Raw genomic sequence first — 27,962 nt, forward strand, 5'->3', positions numbered from 1 at the left:
AGTCATGCTCATAACTGTAAATGAAGCAGCGCTGAGAGGAACACCATCACTGCAGGGCCAATTTTAATTACATGCTGCTAGCGTAACGGGCATGTTGCTTTTAACTCATGTCCTTCTAATCTTATGGATTTCTACTGTGGGGGGACAAGGTAAGTTGAAGCCTGAAAACAGCTCTGAATATTGAGTTCCTCTCTCAAATGTGTGTGTTGTGTGTACATATATTTTTAAATGAATAAGGGGTGAAAATATTGGGAATAAAGGATCATCATTTTTGTTTTTAATGAACATTATTTTCTAATATGCAATTAAGGGAAAATAGAATGAAACAATTTTTCTATGTTAAGTTATGATATATAAGTAGCCACCAAATACAAAATCTGGAGAGAAACTGAATGTTGAAAAATCTGCATATGATAAAGGTAAAAAAGTGAAGTGCCAATGTAATCCTGCGTGAATGCTGCGATGCCGCAGACCAGAAAAAGTATACCGAGGAAGCCTGGACACCTGCAATATGTTTGAATTTTCATAGATTTTTTAAATTTAAGATTTGAATATTATTAAATTCAGGAATTTCCTATTTCAATCTAATCATCACTTGACAAGGAAAAATCTTTTTTTTAACTAAAATATAATTTGATGTACAATAATATATTAGTTTCAGGTGTACTACAAAGTAATTTGACGTTTGCATGCATACATTATGAAATGGTCATCATGATAATTCTCATAACAATCTGTCCCCAAACAAAGATATTACAGCAGTATCTATTCTATTCTTTCCACTGTATACTACATCCCTGTGGCTTATTTATTTTATACCTGGAAGTTTGTTCCTCTTAATGTTCTTCACCTATTTCACCTGCCCACTCTCCACCTTCCTCACCTCTGGCAACCACACGTTTGGTCTATGATGAGCCTGCTTTTGTTTTGTCTAGTTTCTTTTTGTTTTGCTTTCTGGATTTTGAAATCCTCACATGTAAGTGGGGTCATACAGTTTTTTCTCTGTCTGACTTATTTTAGTTAGTAGAATGCTCTCCAGGTCCATCCATGTTGTCACAAATGGCAAGATTTCCTCTTTTTTATGGTTGAGTAATATCCCATGGTATGTACAGATACGATATCTTCTTTACCCATTCATTTATCTGTGGACACTTAGGTTGCTTTCAAGTCTTGGCTGTTATAAATAGTACTGCTGTGAAGTTTGAGGTGCATTTATCTTTCTGAATTAGTGTCATCTCTTTTAATGAAACTATAGAGCATATCCTTATTTTCATATGTAATAAAACTAGTGAGATACCAATAAATTATTTGCTTCTTCTGAGCTTTTCAGCAATGTTTAAAATGAAAAAAGAAAATGTATACCACTTCTCCTTTAATACAAAACACTATGTCTCACAGTATTTTAAAAAATGTCACATCTTGTTTTGTGTTGAAATAAAATCCATCACATCTGAGTAATTGCAAATGAAATATCCTACAAGATCTAGGGTAACTGATTAAACTGTATATGGATGTGGGATTTTAGTCATGTGCTTTACCGTTTGATTTTCAGAAAGTATTTGTTTTGCTCTTTTGATGCTAATTTCTGCAAATAGTTGTTCTCTTTGGGAAAATCTCTTCAGTCCTAACATAAGAAAAAATAAGAACTATAAAATTCCTTCCTTTTATGATCCACCATTGTAAAAGTTGCAAAACATTATTTCTACAGACTTGAAAATTACTCTAGTTTGTTTATACATTTTTCATAGAATTATAATCAGAGGACTATAGTTAGCTAATGGGAAAAAAGTATTTTTCTCCAGTAACAGATATTGCTTAGTCGATTAAAAATACCAGCTTCTCTGGTTAGCCTAAAGTAAGGATCAGACCTTTTTACAACATCCTCACTAAAAAACTGTATGTATGGGTGTATTTGACTCTTTTTAACCTATGTGTCTGGTAAATATTGTTTTGAAAACCATCAAGAATGGACATTAAGAGGGGATTTCTAAGTTGAGGGAGGGGAAGCAGAAGAAGATGAATATAAAATATAGTCATATGTAGAATTTTGACAACCTGAAATCTGAGGGGCTTCCCAGGTGGTTCAGTCGTAAAGAGCCCCTCTGCCAAGCAAGAGATGCAGGTTCAGTCCCTGGGTTGAGAAGATCTCCTGGAGAAGGAAATGGCAACCCACTCCAGTATTCCTGCCTGGGAAATCCCATGGCCAGAGGAGCCCGGCGGGCTGTAATCCATGGGGTTGCAAAGGGTTGACTTAGTGACTGCACAATGACAACATTGTGTAAAAAGTGCAAAAAAATGTTCAAGCTTCAATCTAGTCTCCTAGAGCTTTTAGAGGAGCTCTGTCAAAAGTTGTATCGCTGCTAAGTCAGGAGGCCCCAGTCTCCGGGATCTAATGCCTGATGATCTCTGGTGGAGCTGATGCAATAATAACAAAATAAAGTGCATAATAAGTTAATGCACTTGAATCATTCCTGAATCATCACCCTCACCCCCAGCCATGGAAAAATTGTCTTCCACAAAAGCAGTTCCTGGTGCCAAAAAGGTTGGGGACTGCTGTACAGTTAAGCGATTCGTGAGTTTGTGTTGCTGCTGGAGAAGACTCTTGAGAGTCTCTTGGATTCTAAAGAGATAAAATCAGTCAATCCTAAAGGAAATCAACCCTGACTATTCTTTGGAAGGACTGATGCTGAAGCTGAAACTCCAAAACTTTGGCCACCTGATGAGAAGAGCCCATTCCTTGGAAAAGACCCTAAGGCAGGGAAAGATTGAAGGCAGGGGGAGAAAAGGGTGACAGAGGATGAGATGGTTAGATAGCATCACCAACTCAATGGAGATGAGTTTGAGCAAGCTCTGGGAGATAGTGGAAAACTGGGAATCCATGGGGTTGCAGAGTCGGACATGACTTAGCAACTGAGCAGCAACAACAGCTGTTCATTTGCCTTTTGAGAGACTGGCCGGAGTGCGAAAGAAGCACGCTAACACTTGCATAGTTCAACATTCTTCATGCTTTCAGCAGTAGAATATTTATCAAAGACTATACTGTGCAGCAACAAGTTCAAAAGAAAACGAAAACTCCGTGTCTCATTACAATGCACAGGGTCTTATGAGGAAAGCAAACCATGTAAATAAGTAAATAGATTGCAAGGTTGTGTGTGTGTATGTGTGTCCCGTAGGAAATGTACTCCCAAGGTTTTATCAGAATGTCAAGCCTTGAGAAATCATTTTCTCCTTTTGGAGTGGGTAACTGGGTAAAGGAGACCTATGAAAAGCAGTTATTGAATCAGTGCCAATGCTGAGCTACAAGAGTATTTGCTAAACGCTGAAGAATGAGCTTTGAAGGGCGGGACATTTGGAGGATGGAAGAAAGTTCATTCTGCATAGCAAAGAATATGTAGGCTAAAATGCATGGAAATCGAATACTATAGTTTGACAGGCAGACAAGAAATATCTGTAAAAGAATTATGGGAGGTACTACCATCAGTGAAAGCGTCCCCGATGGCTCAGATGGTAAAGAATCTGGCTGTAATGCAGGAGATCCAGATTCCATCCCTGGGTTGGGAAGATCCGCTGGAGAAGGAAATGGCCGCTCACTCCAGTATTCTTGCCTGGAGAATCCCATGGACGGAGGAGCCTGGTGGGCTACAGTCCATGGGGTTGTACAGAGTTGGGCACACCGAGCGACTCACACTTTCACCATCAGTGTGTGAGGGTTCCCCCCCCCCGCCTCCAAAACCATCTAATATAAAATTTTAGACACTTAGATAAGCAACTTCAGATTTCACAAGTGAAACACTATGGGAATTACTAGCTTCAAATATTGTGCAACGTTGAAAATCACCTCTAGATAAGCGGAAAGGGGAAATTTCCCTGGTTAATTTGTGAGCTGAGTTTCTGTAAGTTGCTTCTTTCTTTTCCCAAATAAAGAGAAAACAAACAAACAAACAAAACACTTCATCTTCAATGTACCAGGAAAATACAGACAAGACAGAGACTTCAGGTGGCGCTACCTAGGACTAGGATACAGAGTAGAGAGAGGAGGCGAGTAGAGATGCCAGCATGTCCTGTACACCAGTGAGGTCTTACTGCTGTCCCACTCTGCTTGGCTCTTAACCTGTGGGAAATTTTCTTCTTGAAGATACTGCGAAGGACATTCTATTTCACATGACTCTAACATCTACATTTTTACCTTCACTAACAATGTGCTGTGTGCTAAATCGCTCAGTCGTGTCACTTTTTGCAACCCTATGGACTGTAGCCCGCCAGGCTCCTCTGTCCATGGGATTCTCCAGGCAAGAATACTGGAGTGGGTTGCCATGCCCTCCTCCAGGGGATCTTCCTAACCCAGGGATCGAACCTGAGTCTTTTATGTTTCCTGCACTGATAGACGGGTTCTTTACCACTAGCACCTGTACTGTTCATTAGAGATCTTTCTTTGTTCTTAACTAATTAGGGCGCTGGAGGGCATTAAGCTAAAGGAATTTAAGCTAGCTGAAAGAAAAAAAGTATTGATAAGATGATTAAAATATGATTTAATGATTCATAAATGTAGATTCATATTTAATTCTTCAGTTTTGTTTTACTTTTCCCAGGGAGACATTGTGATTTTCCAAAAATAAACCATGGAATTCTGTACAATGAAAAGAAATACAAGGCATCTTTCCCAGTTTCTCTTGGGAAAGTTTTCTATTATTCCTGTGAATATAATTTTATGTCTCCTTCAAAACACTTTTGGACTCCCATAACATGCACAGAGGGCGGATGGTCACCGACTCCAAAGTGTCTCAGTGAGTAAATGCCTGATGGGGATGAACCGTTCGGGGGGTGGAGAAGGGCGCAGCAGGTGGGGTCCCAGGGTCTTGACAGAGAGTCACAGGGGTCAGGACTAGAGGAGCCAGCAAAGAGGAGAGGTGCAGTCCTTCATGTTTTGAGAAGCCTGTTTTGAAAACCAAGTGAAGAATGAATATATGAGCTTTCTTTCATGTTGTAAGTTTTAAAACTGATCATTAATATATTTCACTCCTAATATTTATGTCCTAATATTCATTTGTTATCAGCCTGGTCATAATTTTTTCTTTAAAAAAGTCTTTGTACATATCCATTCTCTTTTGAAATGTATCATTCTCTTGAATATTGAAAGGAGTACATAAGGTTTAGCATCTATACTTTTACATTTTCCATAGATTACTTTTTTGTGCCTAAAATTATGTCTATATTAATCCTTCAATAAATGTGAAGAGCTTACTCAGGAGGTAACAAGTGTACTAAAACAGAAAAACAATGGGGGAGGGCAGAATAAATGAGCTAACAAAGGTAATAATAATGGTCTTTCTATAAAAAAATATTTATGAGAATTAAGAGAGAAACATATTAAAATACCATTTATACCTAGAAAAGTTTATAAAATAAAATATTTTATTATAAAAACCATAGAACAATGGAGTTAAATGTTAATTTCCTTTTGTGTATGAAACATATATGAAAAGTATATATTTCATCAATACAGCAGCAAAACCTAAATTCTTTTAAAATTTTATTTTCATACTTCCTTTTAGCTTTGAAAGTTTTCCATTAAAAAATATTGTAAGATGCAAACGTATTTTACTATTGTTTTACCACTTCCATCTGGTACATTAAACAACTTTTGGTCCTTAGGAGTGTGTTTCTTTCCTTTTGTGGAAAACGGTCAATCTGCATCTTCGGGACAAACACACCTGGAAGGCGCCACTGTGCAAATTACCTGCAATAAGGGCTACAGCCTCCCGGATAACAAGGGCAGCATTACCTGTGCTGAAGGGGGCTGGTCCTCCCCCCCTGAATGCATCTCCACCAGTAAGTGAAATGCCATCTTCTCCAATCCTGGAATATGTTGTGGTTTTTTTAAAAAGAAATAAACCTATTGTCACGTCTTACGTAGAGATTTCACCACTTGCCTTTATCTTACACATTTGTTTTTTAGTTACAGCTGTCTCTGAATGGATGCACAAGTAACATAGTTTGCCTACGCAAATCAAACAAATATTAAACAAGAATATAAGCACTTGCAGATAGTACCTTTACATTAAAGTAATACCCATTTTTTGTGTACAGTGCATTAAAATTATCATATTAGCTGAGAATAAATATCTAGAAAACTAAAATATTAAAGAGAAAAAAGTCCAATACCAGTTAAAATGTCTTATAACTAAGGCAATTATTAATAATGAACCTTTTGTGTTAATATTAAATTCACATGCTTGATTCAATAAACGATTTCTAGGTTTTAAAAATTTTGTACTTGTGAGAGTTATGTCTGTCACTGATTTAAAATCTGGAAAACAATTCCTTTGGAAACTATAACATGGCAGCATCTTCCAGACCTCTGGAATCATCATAATAATTTATAATCATCTTTCTATTATATAAAATCTATAATAATTTATAATCATCTTTCCAGTTTCCTATAGTAACTCTATGCCTGCACGGTGTATTCAAGGAGACGTAAAAACTTCTCTAGCTGTTTCTCACCATAGTACCAACTCTTTGTTACTCAGCCCTATAAATTCTAGCTGCCAGGGCCTCCAAAACCCTTATCTCCCTCTTCTCATCTCAGAAAAACCACAGGACTCTGCCTGGCTTCTCCTCCTTGGGAGCTGGGATGCTCACAAAGATATGCTTTGGGGTTTGGACTTTGCTTATCTCCCTTCTCTTAATCATCAGGGACAGTTTCCTGGAAATGCGTTTTGTCCAGTTTTCCAGCTTTTTAACCAGTGGGAAGAAATCCTGATACCAGCTACTTCATCTTACAGGAAGTGGAGTCTTCTGGTATGCTTTTTAAAAAAGCAATTATGCTATCAAAATCACTTCACATCTTCAATATTTAAATTTAACCTTTTAGGAAACAGACTCTTTCTAAAACAGCTTGAAGGACAACAGTGTTTCAGTAAACAGTGAGGCCATGGTTTCTTAACAATTACAGAGGGCTTAAACATGACCAATCTTTGCCAAAAACATAAAATAAAAGAACAAATCTATTGACATCATATCTGAAATGTCCAGTGGCCGAAAAGGGTTCATGTTGTATAAGCTTCACTTATGGTGCAAACGTTTTTGCAACCCATTTAATGGGGTGATGGCAACCAAGGTCCAAGAACTGAGTTTCAAAGCTTGCCAGCTCCGTCTGAGCACTGCCAACTCACAAGGAGATCTAGACCAGTGGGGAAACTTAAGCAAAGGGCTCAGTTTGTTGCAAATCATTCATAATTCTTTATAGGAAATTATTAAATAACTGAATTAGATTTCTCTTGGGCATACCAAAACTCTCTGGTCAGAGTTCCTTCCTTGCTTTTTCTAGAGCAACACATTTATTTTTAATGTGCCTTATTCTATGTAAAATATTTTATATAGTTTCCTAAAATATTTTCTTTGAGGTTTAATAAACTAAAAATGTGGATTGCAAGAATAGTTCGAGGCTGTGGTTTTCCTGAAAGGCTTTATGTTTTTCTTTTTATAGTCATATTCATTGATTTATTATGAAAAATTTTAATAAATTTTTATATTTTCCTTTTTTTTCAGAAAAATGTTTAAAAACAGATATTGTAGTTGCCAATGGGTTTTTTTCTGAGTCAGAATATGCTTATCCTGTAAATAAAGAAACGCAATATAAGTGTAAACCAGGATACACGACAGCAGATGGGAAAACATCAGGGACAGTTCAATGTTTGCAAGGTGGATGGTCAAGTCAACCCACTTGTATTAGTAAGTAATTTTATACTTTACTATGCATCTTTCTGAACCCACAACGTGGAAGTTTACTCCAACTTTTTTTTTTGCTTCTTCAGAGATTAGATGGCACCATGTAAAATGATGTCAAACTCATTTTTTAAAAATATATTGATAAAATACAGGAATACTTCTATACCACATTGATTTAATGTCTTTGGTTATGTTTTTCCATGTCTCCAAAGGAGATAATCCTTCTCTAAAGTCTATTTTTTTTCCCCTAGAATAAATGCCATTATTTTGAAAATGGAAAAAAAATTACCCTAATTAGATTTATAAAGCTTCACGCCTGCATGCTCAGTCATCTCCGACTCATTGAAACCTTATGGGCTGTAGCCACCAGGCTTCTCTGTGCCCAGGATTTTCCAGGCAAAAGTACTGGAGTGGGTTGCCATGTCCTACACCATTACAGAGCTTCAGGCAAAGCTGAATTTATTTGAGGCTGAGATCTTTGGGCATTTATCCTTCACCATCTTCAAATTCTCAGTCTCCTGTAGTTGATTACTTGTTCCTTTTAATATAAGTCGTGAGTCCAAGGAACAAGCTTCATCCATGGTGTAGTGGTCCAAGGACACGAATACTGAACTCTTTTCAATCCATGATCTGATGCTTAGAGAAGGAACAGGTCTAGAAAGTCTTGTAATTTGTGAATATTTGAGAGGTATGGGTGGGTTTCAGGTTCTGGTTTCTGGGAAACTTACATTAACAATGGATTTCTTATTGTTACAGGTTTTCTTAGGGATACAAAATGATAAATCAGTACTCTATAATCAAATTAGGAAGCATAGGAAAAAACCTTTAATTTGGTAGAATTTGAAGTTATATAGGGCTGCCTTGGTGGCTCAGATGGTCAAGAATCTGCCTGCAATGCAGGAGACCTGAGTTTGATCCCTGGGTCAGGAAGAACCCCTGGAGAAGGAAATGGCAACTCACTCTAGTATTCTTGCCTGGGAAATCTTATGGACAGAGGAGCCTGGTGGGCTACACAATCCATGGGTTTGCAAACAGTCAGACAAGACTGAGGGACTAAAACTTTCACTTTTCTTAGGCAGAGGAGCTCTCCAAATGATGAAAATGTGCTTATATTATTCTTATATTTTTATAAAATAAATATGAAATTTATTTTAAGCAACTGGATGTGTAAAAATTTGCATTTGGTGCCAGCTGTCTTTGTGAATTATCAGTTCAGTTCAGTCACTCAGTCGCTCAGTCGTGTCCGACTTTTTGCGACCCCATGAATCGCAGCATGCCAGGCCTCCCTGTCCATCACCAACTCCCGGAGTTCACTCAGACTCGCGTCCATCGAGTCAGTGATGCCATCCAGCCATCTCATCCTCTGTCGTCCCCTTCTTCTCCTGCCCCCAATCCCTCCCAGCATCAGAGTCTTTTCCAATGAGTCAACTCTTCGCATGAGGTGGCCAAAGTACTGGAGTTTCAGCTTTAGCATCATTCCCTCCAAAGAAATTCCAGGGCTGATCTCCTTCAGAATGGACTGGTTGGATGTCCTTGCAGTCCAAGGGACTCTCAAGAGTCTTCTCCAACACCACAGTTCAAAAGCATCAATTCTTCGACCCTCAGCCATCTTCACAGTCCAACTCTCACATCCATACATGACCACAGGAAAAACCATAGCCTTGACTAGACAGACCTTAGTCGGCAAAGTAATGTCTCTGCTTTTGAATATGCTATCTATGTTGCTCATAACTTTTGATCATTTTTGTGAATGATCAGCCAGGGATAAAGAAGCAGACAACACAGGGGCCATTTTTGACTTATTTATGTAACAGTGATTTTTAGAAAATTTGATAATGAAGAGAAGAATGTGCAAGTAAATACAGTTTTTACTTTTTAGTAGTTATATCAGAAGAACAAGTTACCACTGGCTGCTCCTCTTCTTTAAACATGTACTTAACTTTTAGAAATTGGATACATTAAAGCAATAAAATAACGGAATAAACTGGAGCTAATTACAAAAACGACACTGATGCTAGTAAATGTAAAAAATGAAGTTTAAAAAATGAAAGCTTCAAAATTATTAGGTGAAATTATTTCAAGGTGTTTGAAGTCGGGAAAGTGGGTTAGTAATTGGAAGGGGTCATAGAAGACGTTGAAAATGTGAGTAATACTCTCTTTCTTTACCTGGAGGGTAATTATAGAGGTGTGTTGATTTTGTAATAATTTTCTGAATTTACACTGCTTACATTCTTCTACAAGCTTTTTCTACTTCAGTAAGTTCATTAGAATATGGTATTAGAAGACAGTTTCCCAGGAACAGCTTCACATCGCTGGTGGTCCAGGCTTTCTGAACAAAGACCACTGGCAGACCAGGGTAAAGGATAATTAAACAGCAGAGACATCTTGGAAGTTAGAAGCAGTGTGTACGTCCAGCAAGATTTAGGGACATCTCTCTAGGGTTATTTGCTGACATTCCAGAGTAGTGAAAACTTAGGGACCTTCCTCTCTCTCCTGAGGGGGAAGAGATTAGTATACCAATTACCATATAAGAACTGGTCTCATAATTTTGAGATTCCTTCCCTATGGACTTCCGTGGTAGCTCAGATGGTAACGCGTCTGATGACAATGCGGGAGACCCTGGTTCGACCCCTGGGTCGGGAAGATCCTCTGGAGAAGGAAATGGCAACCCACTCCAGTACTCTTGCCTGGAAAATCCCGTGGAAGGAGGAGTCTGGTGGGCTACAGTCCATGGGGTTGCAAAGAGTCAGACACGACTGAGAGACTTCACTTTCACTTTCATTAGAATATATACGGTAGCTGATAGAACTACATATATATGTGCTAAGTTGCTTCAGTCATATCCGACTCTTTGGGACCCTAGGGACTGTAGCCTACAAGGTACCTTTGTCCATGGGATTCTCCAGGCAAGAATACTGGAGTGGGTTGCCATGCCCTCTCCCAGGGGATCTTCCTGACCCAGGGATCGAACCAATGTCTCAGTCTGCAATATTAGCAGGCAGGTTCTTTACCACTAGCACCAACTTGGAAGCCCATATATGTATATATTTACAATCATTATATATTATTTATATATTTATATATAATATATAAGATATATATTATATAATACATAATATAATAGAAAATATATAATATATATTTTAAAGAAAAACTTACCTGGAAATAGATATATAAGGAAAATGTAACTAAAACCAATTTTTATTAAATTATTATTACTGGTGATTTCTATTAGGACATTTATTTATCAGAACCCACTCCAGTACTCTTGCCTGGAAAATCCCACGGACAGAGAAGCCTGGTAGACTGCAGTCCATGGGGTAGCTAAGAGTAGGGCACGACTGAGCGACTTCACTTTCACTTTCATGCACTGGAGAAGGAAATGGCAACCCACTCCAGTGTTCTTGCCTGAAGAATCCCAGGGACAGAGGAGCCTAGTGGGCTGCCGTCTATGGGGTCGCACAGAGTCGGACAGGACTGAAGCGACTTAGCAGCAGTAGCAGCAGCAATGATCATTAAAGGTCAGCATTGGGTTGTTGTGTGCTTGGAAGTAGAAATAAAATTTTGATTTTTAATTTGCCCCAGAGTCCTGTGACAGGCCAGTATTAGTGAATGCCAGAGTCAAGAGTGATGTCACATGGTTTCAGCTCAATGACAGGCTGAACTACGAATGCCACGCTGGCTATGAAAACCAAGATGGACGCACCACAGACTCCATAGTGTGTGGTGAAGACGGCTGGTCCCATTTGCCCACATGCCGTGGTAAGAACTTGCTTCTCTGGAAAATAAAAACAATGATGGATAGGTTTCTTTTTAGTAGGCTTTCTAGAAAGAGTTTCCCTGATAGCTCAGCTGGTAAAGAATCCACCCGCAATGTGGGAGACCTGGGTTTGATCCCTGGGTTGGGAAGATCCCCTGGAGAAGGGAAAGGCTACCCACTCCAGTATTCTGGCCTGGAGAACTCCATGGACTGGAATGGAATGGAGAACTCCACTAAATTGACAATAACAATACTTGAAACTGGGTAGATTAAATATTTCTGAGATTATTTAATTAGAAGATACTCCATTATACTTTTTTGATGTGTGCCTTATCTATTGAGAGTGCTTGTTTTGTCTTGATTGTCCTTTATATTTTTACATGTGAATTTCAATATAGAATCTTATAAATGAACCATTAAAAATAGAAGGTTAAAAGAGAAAGCCACACGCATATATTCATTTATATATCCATTTCTAATTGAATCAGAAGGTATTCACAATGGTTTAGTTTTTACATACATGTAGGTTGACCTGAAATAAATGGGCATCAGTTATTTTTCCAGCAATGAGTTTATTTGGGATCAGCAGAGAATTTCAACTTGGCGTCTGCAACCATGAAGAGTCACATGCAAGTCCCTGCATGGCAAGAGAAGGAGAATTTTTTTATAGAGAAGAAAAGGAAGCGGGCGGGCTATGTAGACAGTGGCTTTTCATTGGCTGAGTCCTTGCAGGAAAGAAGAGCCTCTCTTCTTCCTGTTGGGCTCGGCTATCTTCATGGAGCATGAGAAACTTCTGGTCTCCTGGCTTTATTGAATTGAGGTTTCTGTTAATATTTAACAAGTAATACAGTATTTTACATTTTACAGGGTATAATGGAAAGATTCAGAAGACCTAGAGGCAACTTAGCCATGTGTTTTTGAAAAAGTTTTGATATTTAGTTCCTTATTTATATAATTAAGAATTGCATTTTAATGTTCCATCCTGCTTAAAATGTATTAGATATGTTTTATTCAGGCATTCCAGCTATCTACTTTTTAAACATAATTATCATCTTTTATGTGAAAGTGTAGTGAAATACATTATATTTTAATTTTTATTTCTCAAAAGATGGATTTTCATGTACTTTGATTGAACATTTTCTTATTCTATAAGTAAATTATAAAAGTTGTTTTTATTATTAACTAAACAAAGTAAATATTAATAATTTATAAGTAACTTCTCAGAACTTGTCTATAACAATCCTGAAGAGACTCTTATACAAAATTTTACCTGGATGCTCAACTGACTAGTTTTTCCAACACATACTTGCTGAATATAAATCTTTTAAAAGGCAAGAGTATATGCTGCTCTGTATGTGAAGCTCCCTGAATCTTATTTTTACATTGAAAATGTTAACTTCATTTTTGCAGTGATTATTTCACATGTATTCATTTACTTTAATTCTACTTTTAGAAATAGAATGTCATCTTCCATTTTTAGAAGCAAATGTAGATGTTTATCCAAAGCAAGAAAAATACAAAGTCGGAGATGTGCTGAAATTTTCCTGCAGACAAAGACTTAAAAGAGTTGGGCCGGATTCAGTTCAATGCTACCAATTTGGATGGTCACCTAATTTTCCAACATGCAAAGGTCAATGTTTATTTTAGCATTGATGAAATAAGAATTAGATTTTTATATTAAATCCATGTATTTTATTGGCTCTTGTATTTATAATCTGACAAACTGCAAAAAATGCAGAAGGAGGGGGGGCGATAGACCATGTAATTGAGTTGCATAGCTTGTTTATAACTATTTTTGTCAAGGGGTAATTCTACCTCGTGTTTTGAAATATATAAAGGGATTTTAAAGATCAAAATATTGTAGCTGAGGTGAAGAAGTGCTAGTGTTTTTTCTCCTTAGTGTTGTTAAAAATATAATTTAAAAAATATTACTTGGCCCTTGTTATATTTTTTAAGAGAATAATCAAATCATTGTAAAAATGGTTTACTCAATATAAAACAATGACAATTTGTGACTTGCTTCAGGTAACATTATTTTCATCAAGTTTTTGATCAAATTATTTTAGTGTTTATGCTGCTGTTTAATTGCTAAGTCATGTCTGACTCTTTGCGACCCCATTACTGTAGCCCGCCAGGCTCCTATGTCCCCAGGCAGGAATACTGGAGTGGGTTGCCATTTCCTTCTCCAGGGGAATCCTCCTGACCCAGAGATCAAACCCACGTCTCCTGCTTGGCAGGCGAATTCTTAAGCACTGAAGCATCCTGGAAGCCCAGGTGTTTATAAATATGTCATAAAGTGTATGTGTGTATCATACCATGTACTTGATATTTATGTAACAGCCTGGTTCTATAATAAATAACTTGCAATATATTGGTATTTGAGGACAACCAGGATATTTGGATATAGAAAGAATAAAAGATTATAGTAAACACTATTGCTAGTTTGAAGAAATGTAATAAGATATTTTATAAATGTAAGTAAATGTCCTTATTTCTTATACAGGGATTCTGAAGAATTTAGAAGTAAAATCTCACTGTTTATCATTTATTTTAAATGACTTCACAAAAAATTAAGCTCAGCAAACTGTGCAAAATGTAACATTTATATATCTAGGTGATCAGTATATGTGTTCATTATGCATTTTTCTTCTTTAATTTATTCAGAATTATTCTTACTAAAAACTCAAAATTTGAGAAAGAGAATAGCCAATACCCTATATACACTGTAAAAACAAACCTGAAAAAAATAAGAAGGTGGTATAAATGTAATTTAGTTCTAGATCAGACAAAATCGGAACTCCATAACTTGCAATATTTAAGACTATTTAAGCATTATTTACACAGTTTATTTTGTGTTAGGGCAAGTGCGGTCCTGTGGTCAACCTCCTCAACTGCCCAATGGCAAACTGAAACACGTAAAACAAGAAAAATACGAACACAGTGAAATGGTGGAATACGATTGCAGCCCTAACTTTGTAATGAAGGGGCCTAAGAAAATACAATGTATGGATGGAGAATGGACAACCCTGCCCACATGTGTTGGTAAATAGATGTTCATGTTTAAACAGGACAGTTACTTCTAATTTGTCTGTATGTATAAATACATATGTAAAAAGATAAAATATTTTAAAGGTAAAGCATATTTTTCATGACATTTTTTTAGAACCGGGGAAAGCATGTAGATTTATGCCTCAGCTTGAGAATGGCTATAGCCAGCCCTCTGTCCCTCCCTATCGACATGGAGTTTCAGTGGTGTTAAGTTGCAGAAATGCATATACGATGATTGGGAATACTACAGTTACATGTATTGATGGAATATGGACCGAGCTTCCTAAGTGTGTTGGTGAGTATATGTTTCTCCATTTTACATTTGATTGTTTATAACTTTTTAAAATCAATAAATATATTTAAAGCAGCACATGCTGGTGCCCACCAGATATTAAATTATTAGGACGTAAGACACTTATTGCTTGCTCTTAATTACTTAATAAACTGAATGGTTAAGGATTTCCTTTGATCTACGAATATTGTGCAAAATTACTGAGACACTTAGTATCTGTGTATCAAGAACATTTGCAACCTCTGCTTCAGATGAATTCCAGACTGCTTTTTCCAGCTATCTTCCGCTCCATCCCACCTTCACTACGTGATGAAGCTATGCAGACGGATTGCTTTTTTAAGCTTCTGGAAAGCCATGCTTGCTTTCTTTCTTTCTTTTTTTTTTTTAAAAGAAAACAACAGAGTACCTTGAAAAGTATAGTAGTACAGTTTGCATGCAGGGGTTGGCATCGCATGGACAGATAAGAACAGTTACTGAGTGGAGGAAGGCAAGGGCTTGGGAGATGGTAGAGGCGAAGAGGATTGGCTGAGTAAATGACAGCGCATCTGTACAGCAGGATACTGTCTTACATAAACTAGGGTAGAACTTTAAAGTGTGACTCCACAATGCAATGTAGCAATAGATATAAGGGTACATAAGTCCCTTACATATGAACCTTCCAGTTGCAAACTTTCAAAGCCATGTTTTCTGAAAACTCTGGGCCTCTCCTCCCTCTTTACTCTTTTCCTGGGATGTTTTTCTCCATTTTAATCACATGTAAAATGGAGATCACCTTCAAGACTCAACTCAAAATTCTCTCACCTGTGAAATCTTTCCTGGTTCATTTTCCTCTACCCACAGTCTCATCCTGAAACTCCAGTAGAGTGATAGAGCTTCTCCACTGTGCTATCTGCCTGTACATTTATTGTATAACGTTTATTCCATGTCTTGTACCTAAGACACTTGTCTTCCTGTTTAGATTGTAAAGTACCAGAATAGCAGAGCCCATGTGCGTGGACCCAGAGCCTAATTCAGAGCCTTGGTAACCACTTCAGTTTGCGTAGATTTAAAGCATTTTAAGATTATGTGTCAGTAACTCGTTTGCAATAGCTTTTGGTTGGCATTGCAAAGGCTCCTCCTCTAGGGTGTGGTCCATGTGGTGCTAGCCTTCTTTCTTACATCACACCCCTGCACCCTCCTTTCTGTTAGTCTAGGCTTTCTCAGAGACATAGGGAGGCTGTAAATCTTTACTTGACCTTTTAGCTGAGTACATCAACCTGTGCATTCAGGTCTTATGTTAATTTTCTACATATGTTTTATAGATTTCTCATTAATACCATTTTCTGCATAAGTTTCTTCACTAGTCTCTTTGAGGTTTTATTGGTAAATAGGACCTTTTATTACCTTATATATTTGAATCATTATACTATTATATGCAAGATAATAACAGATTTTTTAATGTCAATTTTCTTTTCAGCAACCTTGCTGGATTCCCATATTAGTTCCCAGAATAAATGTGGATTTTTTTTTATTTCTATAAATGGGCTTCCAAGGTGGTGCTAGTGGTAAAGAATTCACATGCCAATGACTTAAGAGACACTAATTCAATCCCTTGGTCAGGAAGATCCCTTGGAGAAGGAAATGGCAACCCACTCCAGTATTCTTCCTGGGAAATCCCATGGACAGAGGAGCCTGGAGGGCTACAGTCCATAGGGTTAGGGTTGCAAAGGGTCGGACACAGCTGAGCATCTGAACATTTCTATAAATAATTACTATCTGATCTTTTTTAATTTCATTGCATCAGCCTGGAAAATACCTCTGTTTGGACCCAAAATAAGAACCAAAATAATAATTATGTAGCCTGAGTTATACCCACTCCAATGTTCTTGCCTGGAGTATCCCAGGGACAGAGGAGCCTGGTGGGCTGCTGTCTATGGGGTCGCACAGAGTTGGACACGACTGAAGCGACTTAGCAGCAGCAGCAGCAGCAGCAGCCTGAGTTATAGTACATTGTAGGGTGTTTGGAGTCTCCTCTTAGAGAGAGAGAGACCAGGACCCAGGCCTCATCTCTGCTCTTCCTGTTTTCCTAATTCCCTTAACTCTATCCCAGATTTTCAGATTAGCTTGCTTACATGTTTCCTCCACAGAAGCCATGAGCTTTATTCTAAGTTTTTCTTTTGTCTGTCTGCTCTATTCCCTTGCATCCGAGCAGTCTCTGGAGTTTCAGCTACAATGCCTAAGTGTTTGCCAGTTTTTTCCTGACAAAGTCAGTTGCTCAGTAGTGTCTGACTCTTTGTGACCCCAAGAACTGTAGCCTGCCAGTCTCCTCTGTCCATGGAATTTCCCAGACAAGAATACCGGAGTGGGTTGCCATTTCCTCCTCCAGGGGATCTTCCCGACCCAGGGACTGAACCCAAGTCTCCTGCATTGCTGATGGACTCTTTACCGCTGAGCCACTAGGGAAGCCCAGCAAAGTCAGATCCTGGCCTCCTTTGTTCCATTTCCAGCAATCTCAGTATAGTAAAGTCTTTACTTTTGAACTTTAAAGACTAGCAGATTCTCTGTTGCTGCTCTTTCAGATTCTGAAGTAGATCACCCAGGCCACTCCTTCCCCATCTCCTTGGCTTTTGGATCATCAACTGGCCCCCTTACTCCTGGGGATGAAAACTCCCGGGGTTAGCTGCTGAACCCCTTTGAGTCTGGCAGCCTGGTCACTGGCCCTCCGTGATGACCCCCTGAGAGGAGCTGTCTCCCACCCCCAGGAAGGTGTAAACTGTATGCGCTCACGGTCACCAATCGTGTAGAAGCGGGACACAGACCTCCAATCAGCAGCATCACTTGGGGTCCATTTAAAGTAGGAATTAATGGAGAAAAATTAATGGAGAATTAATTGGAGAAGGAAATGGCAACCCACTGCAGTGTTCTTGCCTGGAGAATCCCAGGGATGGCAGAGCCTGGTGGGCTGCCGTCTGTGGGGTCGCGCAGAGTCGGACACGACTGAAGCGACTTAGCAGCAGCAGCAGCAATGGAGAAAAAGGACTTATCAGCAGAGAAGAAGCAGAACCCTCCATGTTTCATTATTCCGTCCTTTGACACACGAAGGGGAATGTCCCATAGCAATCTATGTATTTGCGGACAAAAGCAGGGGAAGCGTAATGCTAAAAACCACCTCCACAAGCAAGAGACCTTTGGAAGTGCTTGTTTTGAGGGTCCACAGGGGAGGGCTGGCGTGCTTCAGTCCATGGGGTTGAAAAGAGTCAGACACGACTTGGTGACTGAACAACAAAGTGTTATATCAGGGAAGTTCTCCCCGGCACATGCTCTGACTTACTGACTCTGGGTCTTTGCTAAGCTTCTGAAATGTGGGAATAGTTGAACCTCAAGGAACATCCAGATTTATCTCTCTTTATTAATATGATACTGCTACAGACTTATTCGTGCATCACCTCTTTTTATTACTTAATGCTTTGAAAATATTTCTTCAGCATGATTTAGTGGGTACCTTTTCTTGCCTTTAAGCATTAGGCTGAATGTAGCTACATGAGGACTGACCTTCAGTCAAACCCCTGGACCTAAGCAGCCCATCTTGCACTCTCATTTCCCAAGACTTTCTGATCCATTTTTTTGTCATTCAAACACAGGCTACAGTTTTTTGCTTTCTTTTACTTTTTTTGACAGCACAGCCTACCTCATGCAATGAAATGAAGAATAATTTCATAGGATGACACGTAAATGCATCAAGCATAATTTAATGATATCATAAATACTTCAGATATTTTATTGAAATGTTGCTTAGTTTCTGTTTAATAGTCTTATTGTGTACGGATGTCTTCCTTTTTTAATAGCAACAAACCAACTTAAGAGGTGTGAAAAACCAAGGTTTTATGTAAGAGGACAGTTAAGTTCATATATGCATGAATTTAATCACAATGCCAGAGTCAGTTACAAATGTGCTGGGAAGAGTACATACGTACAGACAGTCTGCATCAACGGGAAGTGGGACCCTGCACCAGACTGCCTCGGTAAGAGTCGTTTGAAAGACTTCCTAGATCCTTTGCTTCTTCACCAGAAAAATGCTCTTGAAATTAACATGCTTTTAAATTAAATTATTTACTGTGATATATAACCATAAAATTGGAAGGTAGTTAGAAACTGCTCGTAACCATGGACAGCGGAGCCTGGCAGGTGCTTAGAGAAGGTAACTGGTGGCCAGTTTTTCTAGATACCAATATTATACTCATTGATGATTATGGAATAAAGAAAATTTGAAACGTAGGACAGACTAAGAAAATTTACCACTTAAAGACTCATTTCGAAAGAGATCATATCAAATATATATGATGGAATACTAACTCCTAATACTAACTTCCTATACTAATGGAAGAGTATAATGGCTGGGACTTAGCTAGTGGTGCAGTGGTCAAGACTTTGCTTTCCAATGCTGGGAATATGGGTTCCTAACCCGGTCCAGGATCTAAGATCCCGCATGCCTCAGGGCCAAGAAACCAAAACATAAAACAGAAGCAATATTGTAACAAACTCAATAAAAACCTTAAAAACTTTCTGGGTATGATGGCATTAGAAACTGTGAAAGAGAAAAATATTTGAATATATAATTAAATTTAAATAATGATTTTAAGAAGATAAGTTAACAATAATTTGTCTAAAACAACTAAAATTTTTCATTTTTATTAAATATTTTATTTTTCAACATATTTTTATTTTTTTATATTAGGAAGTGACTATTGTTCTGATAGTTTCAAGAACTTGTTATATACCTGTGGAATGTTTATTTAAATTAACCAGCTATATATAGTTCACTGTTACATTCCCAGTATTAAGACTCTATAGATCAGTTTCATAACCACAAAGAAGTAATATTTAAAAGTAATAATGAAATTGACCTCCTCTTCTATCTTTCATTTTGTGAAATAATTCACTTCCAAATAACCTAATGGAATAGTATTTAAAATACTAAGAAGTGTATTATAATTATAAAACATACAGTAAAACCTATGAGATGCACAATAACCAAAATTTAGAGTGACATTCAGAGCCTTAAATGCATATTTTTTAGGAAAAAATAAATGTGTATGTGTGTGTATATATATATATATATACACACACACATTAAATAAATATATAGCTAGGGGAAAACATACATTCCAGATATTAAGAAGAGAAAGGAATAATAAAAGTAAAGGCAGAAGAAAGTGAATGAAATAGAATATTTTACTTACAGTTGATTCCGTAAGTAAAACTAATTCTTGAAAAGATTAAGCAGACCTGTCTAACCAAATTTACTCTAATTAAGAAGAATGGTGAGAAGTCTGAAAAAAGTATTCTGCAACCAAAAAAGTAGATGAAAATACAAATTTAGGGAAATAGGAGAATACCATTTTTTAAAGTAAAGAAATTTAGGGACTTCCCTGGTGATCCAGTGGTTAGGAGTCTGTACTTTCACTGCTGAGGGCAAAGGTTCAAAACTCTGGCTGGGGAACTAAGATCCTGTAAGCTACATGGTGCAGTAAAAAAAAACAAATCTTTTTTTGCAGAGAAGCACCACTTGACAGCAGCCTGTGCCCTGGGGGTGGGATGTGCCAAAGCAGGGCACCCCTGCAAGTCTTGGTCAGGAGGTGGGCCTGCAGCTCTAACCACAGTGCTCCGGCGTTAAGGTGACCATTTAAACTGTTTCCCTAAGAACAAGTCCACTGACCAAAAAAGAGTTAATTCCTACTCAGACAGAGGCATTCTAACCACATCCACCAGCAGGCACTGTTCTGTTTAGAAGAAAATGCAGATTATGAAAATGCAGATTTTGACCCTCCCTCCCATCTCCCTCCCCACACCCCACCCCTCTAGGTTGTTACAGAGCCCCTGCTTGAGTTCCTTGAGTCAGACAGCAAATTCCCACTGGCTATCTATTTTACATAGGGTATTGTAAGTCTCCGTGTTACGAACTCCATACATCTCTAAAGAGAGGTTCAAGAGAGAGGGGACGTATGTATACCTATGGCTGATTCATATTGATGTTGGCAGAAACCAACAGAATTCTTTAAAAAATTATCCTTCAATTAAAATATAAATGTAAAATAAAAATAAAAGAATAGGTGGTCAAGGGAAGCCTTGGCTGGTTCTGTCATTACTGTTGCTATTTAAATTTTTTTTTTTTGTTCTAACATGTTTGAATCACATGCACATAGCTTTTTTGAATCATGTGGGTTAGCTAGAAAAAATTGCAAGGGTTAATTTGAAAAATTATGCAAGAGTACTGACAGCATAGTGAGTAGGGGCACCTGAGAAATTTTAAATAAATTATTATAACACAGACGTGCTTTTTAAACCAAAAACTATGTTAACATAAAATACAGGTATTACTATAGCACAGTGTATGTTGTTGTAGTTTAGGTGCTAAGTCGTGTTTGACTCTTTGCGACCCCAAGGACTGTAGCCCACCAGCCTCCTCTGTCCATGGGATACTCCAGGCAAGAATACTGGAGTGGGTTGCCATACCCTCCCAGAGGATCTTCCTGACCCAGGGATCGAACCCAAATCTCCTTCACTGGCAGGCGGATTCTTAAACCACTGAGCCACCAGGGAAGCCCAGCGTTGTATACACTATAGGTATATATATATATGTATGTGTATGTGTATGTATGCAAAGAAAGGGAGAGAGAGAGTTAGTTATTGGATGTCCCATTACACTGAAATGTCATCTTGTTGAGCTGTTTTTCCTTAGCTTTTATTAATCAAATAATGCAATTTTTTTTGTAGGAAAAAAGATACAACTGTGCCCACCTCCGCCTCAGATTCCTAACGCTCAGAACATGCTAACCACAGTGAATTATCAGGAAGGAGAAAAGGTCACTGTTCTCTGTAAAGAAAATTATGCATTTCTGGAAGCAAAAGAACTTGTGTGCAAAAGTGGACAGTGGCAGTCCTTACCACGCTGTGTAGGTCAGTATTTGTTTCTAAATAATGTTGTTTGAAAAGAGATAAATCTTTAGATAAATCTTTGCTTTATCTAAAGAACAGGAAAAAACCTTATGACCTATTTATTACACAATATTCTGAAGCATTAAATTGTCATCTAGTTACCCAATTCTGCCCATGTTTTAAACTGTTTCTCTGAGATGCATCTCCAACAGTGACCAGAGAAGAAACGAGTTTGAGACCTTCACTGGAAACTCGATTCTATTCATTAGAATTATTCAACATCCAGCGTTAAGATGTAGAGCGGGCAATCTGACAGTGGTCAAGGCTAGGGTTTGAATTTGGTAATTGCTGCTGGAGAGATGATATGAAAGCTTTGGGATGGGCTGGGAACACATGAAGAGTTTACATATCTAAACAAGAGAGAAAGAGGTGGGCAAAGAGGAGCAGCCAAACAAGTTTGCAGGAGATAAACTAGGGAAGGTTGCTAAAATAATTCCAGGACCCAATTGCAATGTGAGGGTGCTACCCCTCATTCTACAAGCAAGTGCCCTACAATTGGACTCAGTTCTGACACTGTCTACCCAGAGACAGCCTCAGATCTCACAGGCTAAGGACCCAGTCTTATAAGACTGCTCCCTGCGGCCCCAGTTCACATGCCAGTTGCATGTCCAGGTTGTGACCTGTGCTTCTGACCGACCAGGTATAGATGAAGTTTTCCATGACCCTCTCCTTGGGTTCCGTTACTTTGCTGGAGCATCTCACCACACTCAGAAGCAGTCTATTCACTAGATCACCATTTATTATAAAAGAGGACACCTCGGGAACAGCCAGATGAAAGCTATGCTCAGGACAAAGTGTGGGGAAGGGTGCAGAGCTGCCATGCCCCCTCCAGGTGTGGCTCTTCCCACATCTTCCCACAGGAAGCCCTGTGGACCCTGTCTTTTGGGGAGCTATGGAAGCTTCAGTACGTTGGCACCATTGATCACATCTGTGGCCATGGGTGATGGATTTGACCTCCAGCCCCTCTGCCCACCCTGCAGGTCAGGGTGGGACTGAAAGTTTCAGCCTTCACATGGTGGTTCTCCTGGCAACCAGCGCATCCTTGTGTTATCAAAGGGCTTTCCAAAAATCGCCTCATTGACGGAACAAAGGCACTTTGATTGCTTTCCATCTTTAGGAGATTCCAGGGGTTTCCAGAGCTCTGTGCAAGAAGCAGGAGTCAGACCAAGTGTTTGCTTCTTTTTAGAAATCACAGCACCACAACTGGTGTCCCAGAAGCAACGCCAACGGCATAAGTTTAAAAAAGCAACTTATTTTAAAATGTTATTTGACAGGAAGGCAAACATTTCAAAGACTGCTTAGGACTAGGCAAGATGCCTGAGAATTGAACAGCGGATTTAACAAAGAGCCCAGCCCGGTGCTCTGTGATGACCTAGAGCGGTGGGTTGCGGGGAAGGGAGGCTCAAGAAGGAGGCGATATATGTATCATCATGGCCGATTTGTGTTGTCTGGCAGAAACCAGCGCAACATTGTAAAGCAATTTTCTTCCAATTAAAAGATTTTCGCTAGGAGGAAGGGAAGTAAATGGAGATAGAGATGAAAAAACAATAACAACAGCAGTGGATTTAGCTACCTGAAAATCATGGGTAACTTTGCTTTCATCTGATGAAGCTGTGGCTTTTTCAGTGCATTTCTATGCTGGTCACAGATTCAGCAGAGGAGACACTGGTGACACAGCAGAAAGGGGACAATTCATGGGGCAGGGCCTTTGCTGGTGTAGAGGATATAGAATCCAAAGTCCACGTGGAGTTGGTTTGAGAAAAGAGCAGGGACAAGAAATGAAAGAGGAGAGAGAACAAATTATTTGTGATCAGCTGTCTGAGTCGGTCCTTCCGTATCTGTACCTTCTGTGACCGTGTAGGGAGATCACTCAGTACCATGGAACTTACTCCAGCCGATCTTAACATGAGTTGAAACGTGATGGACAGAGAAAGAGGCCCATGCTATTATTTGAAGTTAAAAAAGTAAACACCGAAAAGTATGTCTGCAAGTCATTTCAGTAAAATTAAAAGTTCATGACCATAACTGATAGCTCCATGTTGTTTGCGTAACAGTAACAGTTGCCCCAGAGAATAAAAATGGGAAGGGAGTTACTTATTTTTACCTTTCCTCTGTAATTAAACATTTGTATGGGGGAAGGTGAAATAGACCAGAGGTTTATTCACTAGTCCATCAGGCTTTAAATAAAAACAGTTTTTAATACTTATATAACCTTATATATATGGGCTTCCCGGTGGCTCAGTGGTAAAGAATCCGCCTGCGATGCAGGAGATATGGGCTCGGTCCCTGGGTCAGGAAGATCCCCCGGAGGAGGGCATGGCAACCCACTCCAGTATTCTTGCCTGGAGAATCCCATGGACAGAGCCTGGTGGGCTATGGTCCATTGGGTTGCAAACTGTCGGACACGCCTGTAGAGACTGACCGCGCAAGCATGCCCTGATGTATGCTTAATACTCATTTTGTGTTAGGGTGAAAGAAAGCATTATAGTTGTATTCTAGTTATCAGGTTGCATGATAGAAATTTTATAATGAGCTATTTGGACTCTCGAACATCATGTAAATAAGATATTGAAGATATGATATATGGAACTCACATTATTCCATTTATACTGCAATACTAATTTTTTTTTAACACTTGCATGTCATCTTCCAGAGTCTGCACAATATTGTGGGCCACCTCCGCCTATTGAAGATGGAGACATCACCTCCTTCCCCTTATCAGCATACTCTCCAGGGTCGGTGGTCCAGTACCGCTGCCAATCTTTCTATGAGCTCCGGGGAAACCTGACTGTGACGTGCAGAAATGGACAGTGGTCAGAACCACCCACATGCATTGGTGAGTTCTTCATATTTTCCTGGAGTCTGAAACCTGATGTTTATAGAATTTTCATGGACTAGTTTTGTAGGATAATTTTTACTTGAATTTCATTCAGCCAAAAACTTGTTAACAAGTGTAGGTATATAACTGAACATTTTTTTAAAAAATCTGCTTTATTTAAAGCAGAGTGGAAAAAAAGTTTCTTTAAATGATAAATCAGGACTTTCCTGGTGGTACAGGGGATAAGAATCTGCCTGCCGATGCAGGGGACATGAGTTCGAGCCCTGATCCGGGGAGATTCCACATGCTGAGGAACAACTAAAGCCCCTAGGCTGACTTCTGAGCCTGTGCCCCTAGAGCCCTGCTCTGCAGCAAGAGCAGCCTCTGCGGTGAGAGCCCATGCAATGTAGCGGGAGAGCAGCCCCGCCACCCTCCACAATTAGGGACAAGCCCGTGCCGCAGCGAGACCCAGCACAGCCAAAAATAAACACAGTTTTAAAAAACAATAATATAAACACCCTTTAAAGAGACCCAAAATACACGGTGCATTACAAAACTCCATGAATATCCCAAGTCATCATTTAACCAGAGGACATACTCTTACACCACGAAGTATTTTCATGTTACAAACATTTGAGGATATTTTTCAGGAGACCATTTGCGAAATGATGGTCTAGGAGTTGTTCTTTATCTGTATGCAAAATTCTACTTGTAAACCTGATGGTTTTTCCTGGAAGAACTCTTTGCAGACCACTGCTAACATGGATTTTTATTCCAATGTGGCGGGGAGTTCTAGCAGGGAAAGTAGAAAAACTGGCAAGGTTAGCAAGTCGCCTCCCAAATCTGCACTATATCTTCTTCTTCTTCTGTAAACATTTGGCTGCATCAGGTCTTGGTCGGCATGCGTTCTCTGGCTGTGGTACTCTGGCTCAGTAGTTGTGGCACACCAGACTATTTGCTCTGGGGCATGTGGGATCTTAGTCCCCCAACCAGGGATCAAACCTGTGCCCCTGCAGTGAAAGGGTGCAGTCAGCCGTTCAACCATCAGGGAAGTCTCTCTGACTCTCTTAATGAAATTATAAAGTGGGGCAAACTCTTTGAAGGGCAGTTTGGGAATAAACCTCAGATTTTAAAACCACACATCCTTTGAGCTCATTATTTTATTTCTGGAAGACTAATCTACACACGCACTCTTGCAAGTGTAAAAGAATCTGTACAAGGATATTCACAGCCACATTGTCTAGCACAATAAGAAATGGAATCTACATAACTTCTATCAGTAGTCTTATGAGATTTGTTTTATTAACAACCTGTGCCAATGAATGAAGAAACGAGGCACAGAACACCTTAGTATTTGATTTAAGCTGCTTGGTGAGTATCTGGTGGTGTTAGGATTCATATATCACTTTGTCAACAAAGGTCCATCTAGTCAAAGCTATGGTTTTCCCATAGTTATATACAGATGTGAGAGTTGGATCATAAAGAAGGCTGCTGCTGCTGCTGCTAAGTCGCTTCAGTGTTGTCCAACTCTGTGCAACCCCATAGACGGCAGCCCACCAGGCTCCCTCATCCCTGGGATTCTCCAGGCAAGAACGCTGGAGTAGGTTGCCATTTCCTTCTCCAATGCATGAAAGCGAAAAGTGAAAGTGAAGTCGCTCAGTCATGTCCGACTCTTAGCGACCCTATGGACTGCAGCCCACCAGACTCCTCCATCCATGGGATTTTCCAGGCAAGAGTACTGGAGTGGGGTGCCATTTAAATGTGGTGATGGAGAAGACACTTATGAGTCCCTGGACTGCAAGGAGATCCAACCAGTCAATCCTAAAGGAAATCAGTCCTGAATATTCATTGGAAGGACTGATGCTGAAGTTGAAGTTCCAATACTTTGGCCACCTGATGCAAAGAGATGACTCACTGGAAAAGATCCCAATGCTGGAAAAGATTGAGGGCAAGAGGAGAAGGGGGTGACAGAGATTGAGATGGTGGGATGACATCACCAACTCAATGGACATGAGTTTGAGCAAATTCCGGGAGATAGTGAAGGACAGGGAAGCCTGGCTTCCATATTCTGGCTCAAAACCCCAAATTATGTGAATTTGGAATATTTATTCTGGTTCTCTGAGCCTCTGTCTCCTCATGGGTAGCCTGGAGAGATAATGTCCGGCATTTATAAATGATACATACAAAATGCTAAGAACTATGTCTAGTATAACTGAATAAATATTAACTTTTAATATTCTTTTATAATTTTATTTAGTTCCAGATTTTCTTAAATGCAATTTCACTGTTCTTGGATAAGGAAAGATATATTATTAATACTTCATTATTTTTTCTTTCAGATGCATGTATCATATCTGAAGATAGAATGAACAAAAATAACATACAGTTAAAACGGAGAAACCCCCCAAACAGATATGCTAAAACAGGGGATTTCATTGAATTTGAGTGTAAAAGTTCACATAAAGAGAGAACACCCATACAATCATTCCGAGTCCTCTGTCAGGAAGGGAAATTTGAATATCCCACATGTGAATGAGACAAGCACAACTCCCCTGGATGTGCCCTTAAAATTAATCCTACAGGTAGGCTGTTAGTATTTGTTATGTGGTCACTGCTACAGTTGTTTTCTTTATACTTTCAGGGATGGTTTATCACAGTTTTAATTAGAACTCTGGATTTTCAGAGGTTCTTAAATTTGTCAGTTGAGTAGCCAAGGCTTCTTTCATAGCAGGACCATGCGTATCCCATTCCTTAGTCTCCTTTCCTGTAACACACGCAGAAACATGCCCGCCTTCACCTCTTAGTTCCACACACCCTCTTCTCATTGTCTGAAATTTACTGCTTCAAGGCTTTCTGAGTCAACTTTATTTCAGAGGAAGTGGTGGATAATCTCTTTCTTTACATTATTATAATTTCACAAAAACGCAGACACTGTCACCCCTTATGTTTGTAGCAAGCATTAGTAAGTATTTATAAACCTCTAATGTGACTCTAACCATCTATTAAGCCATACATACGCCTTAAAGGACTGAATATACCACTTCTACAAATAAGTGGAAGACTCTGAAATGTACACAAATCTTAGTGTGGTACTTCTAATACAGTCAAGAGGCAATATATACATACAAAAAAGAAACTATAATTTTAAATGAGAATTATTAGGTTACAATATTATGTGTATTGAATTGTCTGGGTGGGCATAAATGGATAAAGGAGAAGAAATAAAAATGCTGGCTAAATCAGTCTATGTGGTTTGAGATGAATAGGTTTAAGAAATTAGAATACTTTGAAATTATTTGTATTTCCTATATTTTAACATTATATACTGCTTTTATAGT

At 38.9% G+C, this 27,962-nt stretch overlaps 1 protein-coding gene across 2 annotated transcripts; it reads left to right on the forward strand.

Annotated features, from left to right (window-relative positions):
- On the forward strand, window positions 1-27,871 carry CFHR5 (complement factor H related 5). 2 transcript variants are annotated; one of them, XM_005691048.3, is made up of 12 exons: window positions 1-149; window positions 4,590-4,784; window positions 5,653-5,829; window positions 7,552-7,734; window positions 11,317-11,493; window positions 12,945-13,121; window positions 14,351-14,533; window positions 14,655-14,834; window positions 18,656-18,832; window positions 21,585-21,767; window positions 24,460-24,642; window positions 26,964-27,871. In XM_005691048.3, exons 1-12 carry the CDS (start codon window positions 92-94, stop codon window positions 27,158-27,160), a joined length of 2,070 nt encoding a protein of 689 aa, XP_005691105.2. In that variant the 5' UTR covers window positions 1-91; the 3' UTR covers window positions 27,161-27,871. The 2 variants fall into 2 exon arrangements, with proteins under 2 accessions (XP_005691105.2, XP_013825854.2); XM_013970400.2 differs by having other exon boundaries at window positions 12,972-13,121.

Source organism: Capra hircus, chromosome 16 (assembly GCF_001704415.2).
Source record: "Capra hircus breed San Clemente chromosome 16, ASM170441v1, whole genome shotgun sequence".
NCBI lineage: Eukaryota > Metazoa > Chordata > Mammalia > Artiodactyla > Bovidae > Capra > Capra hircus.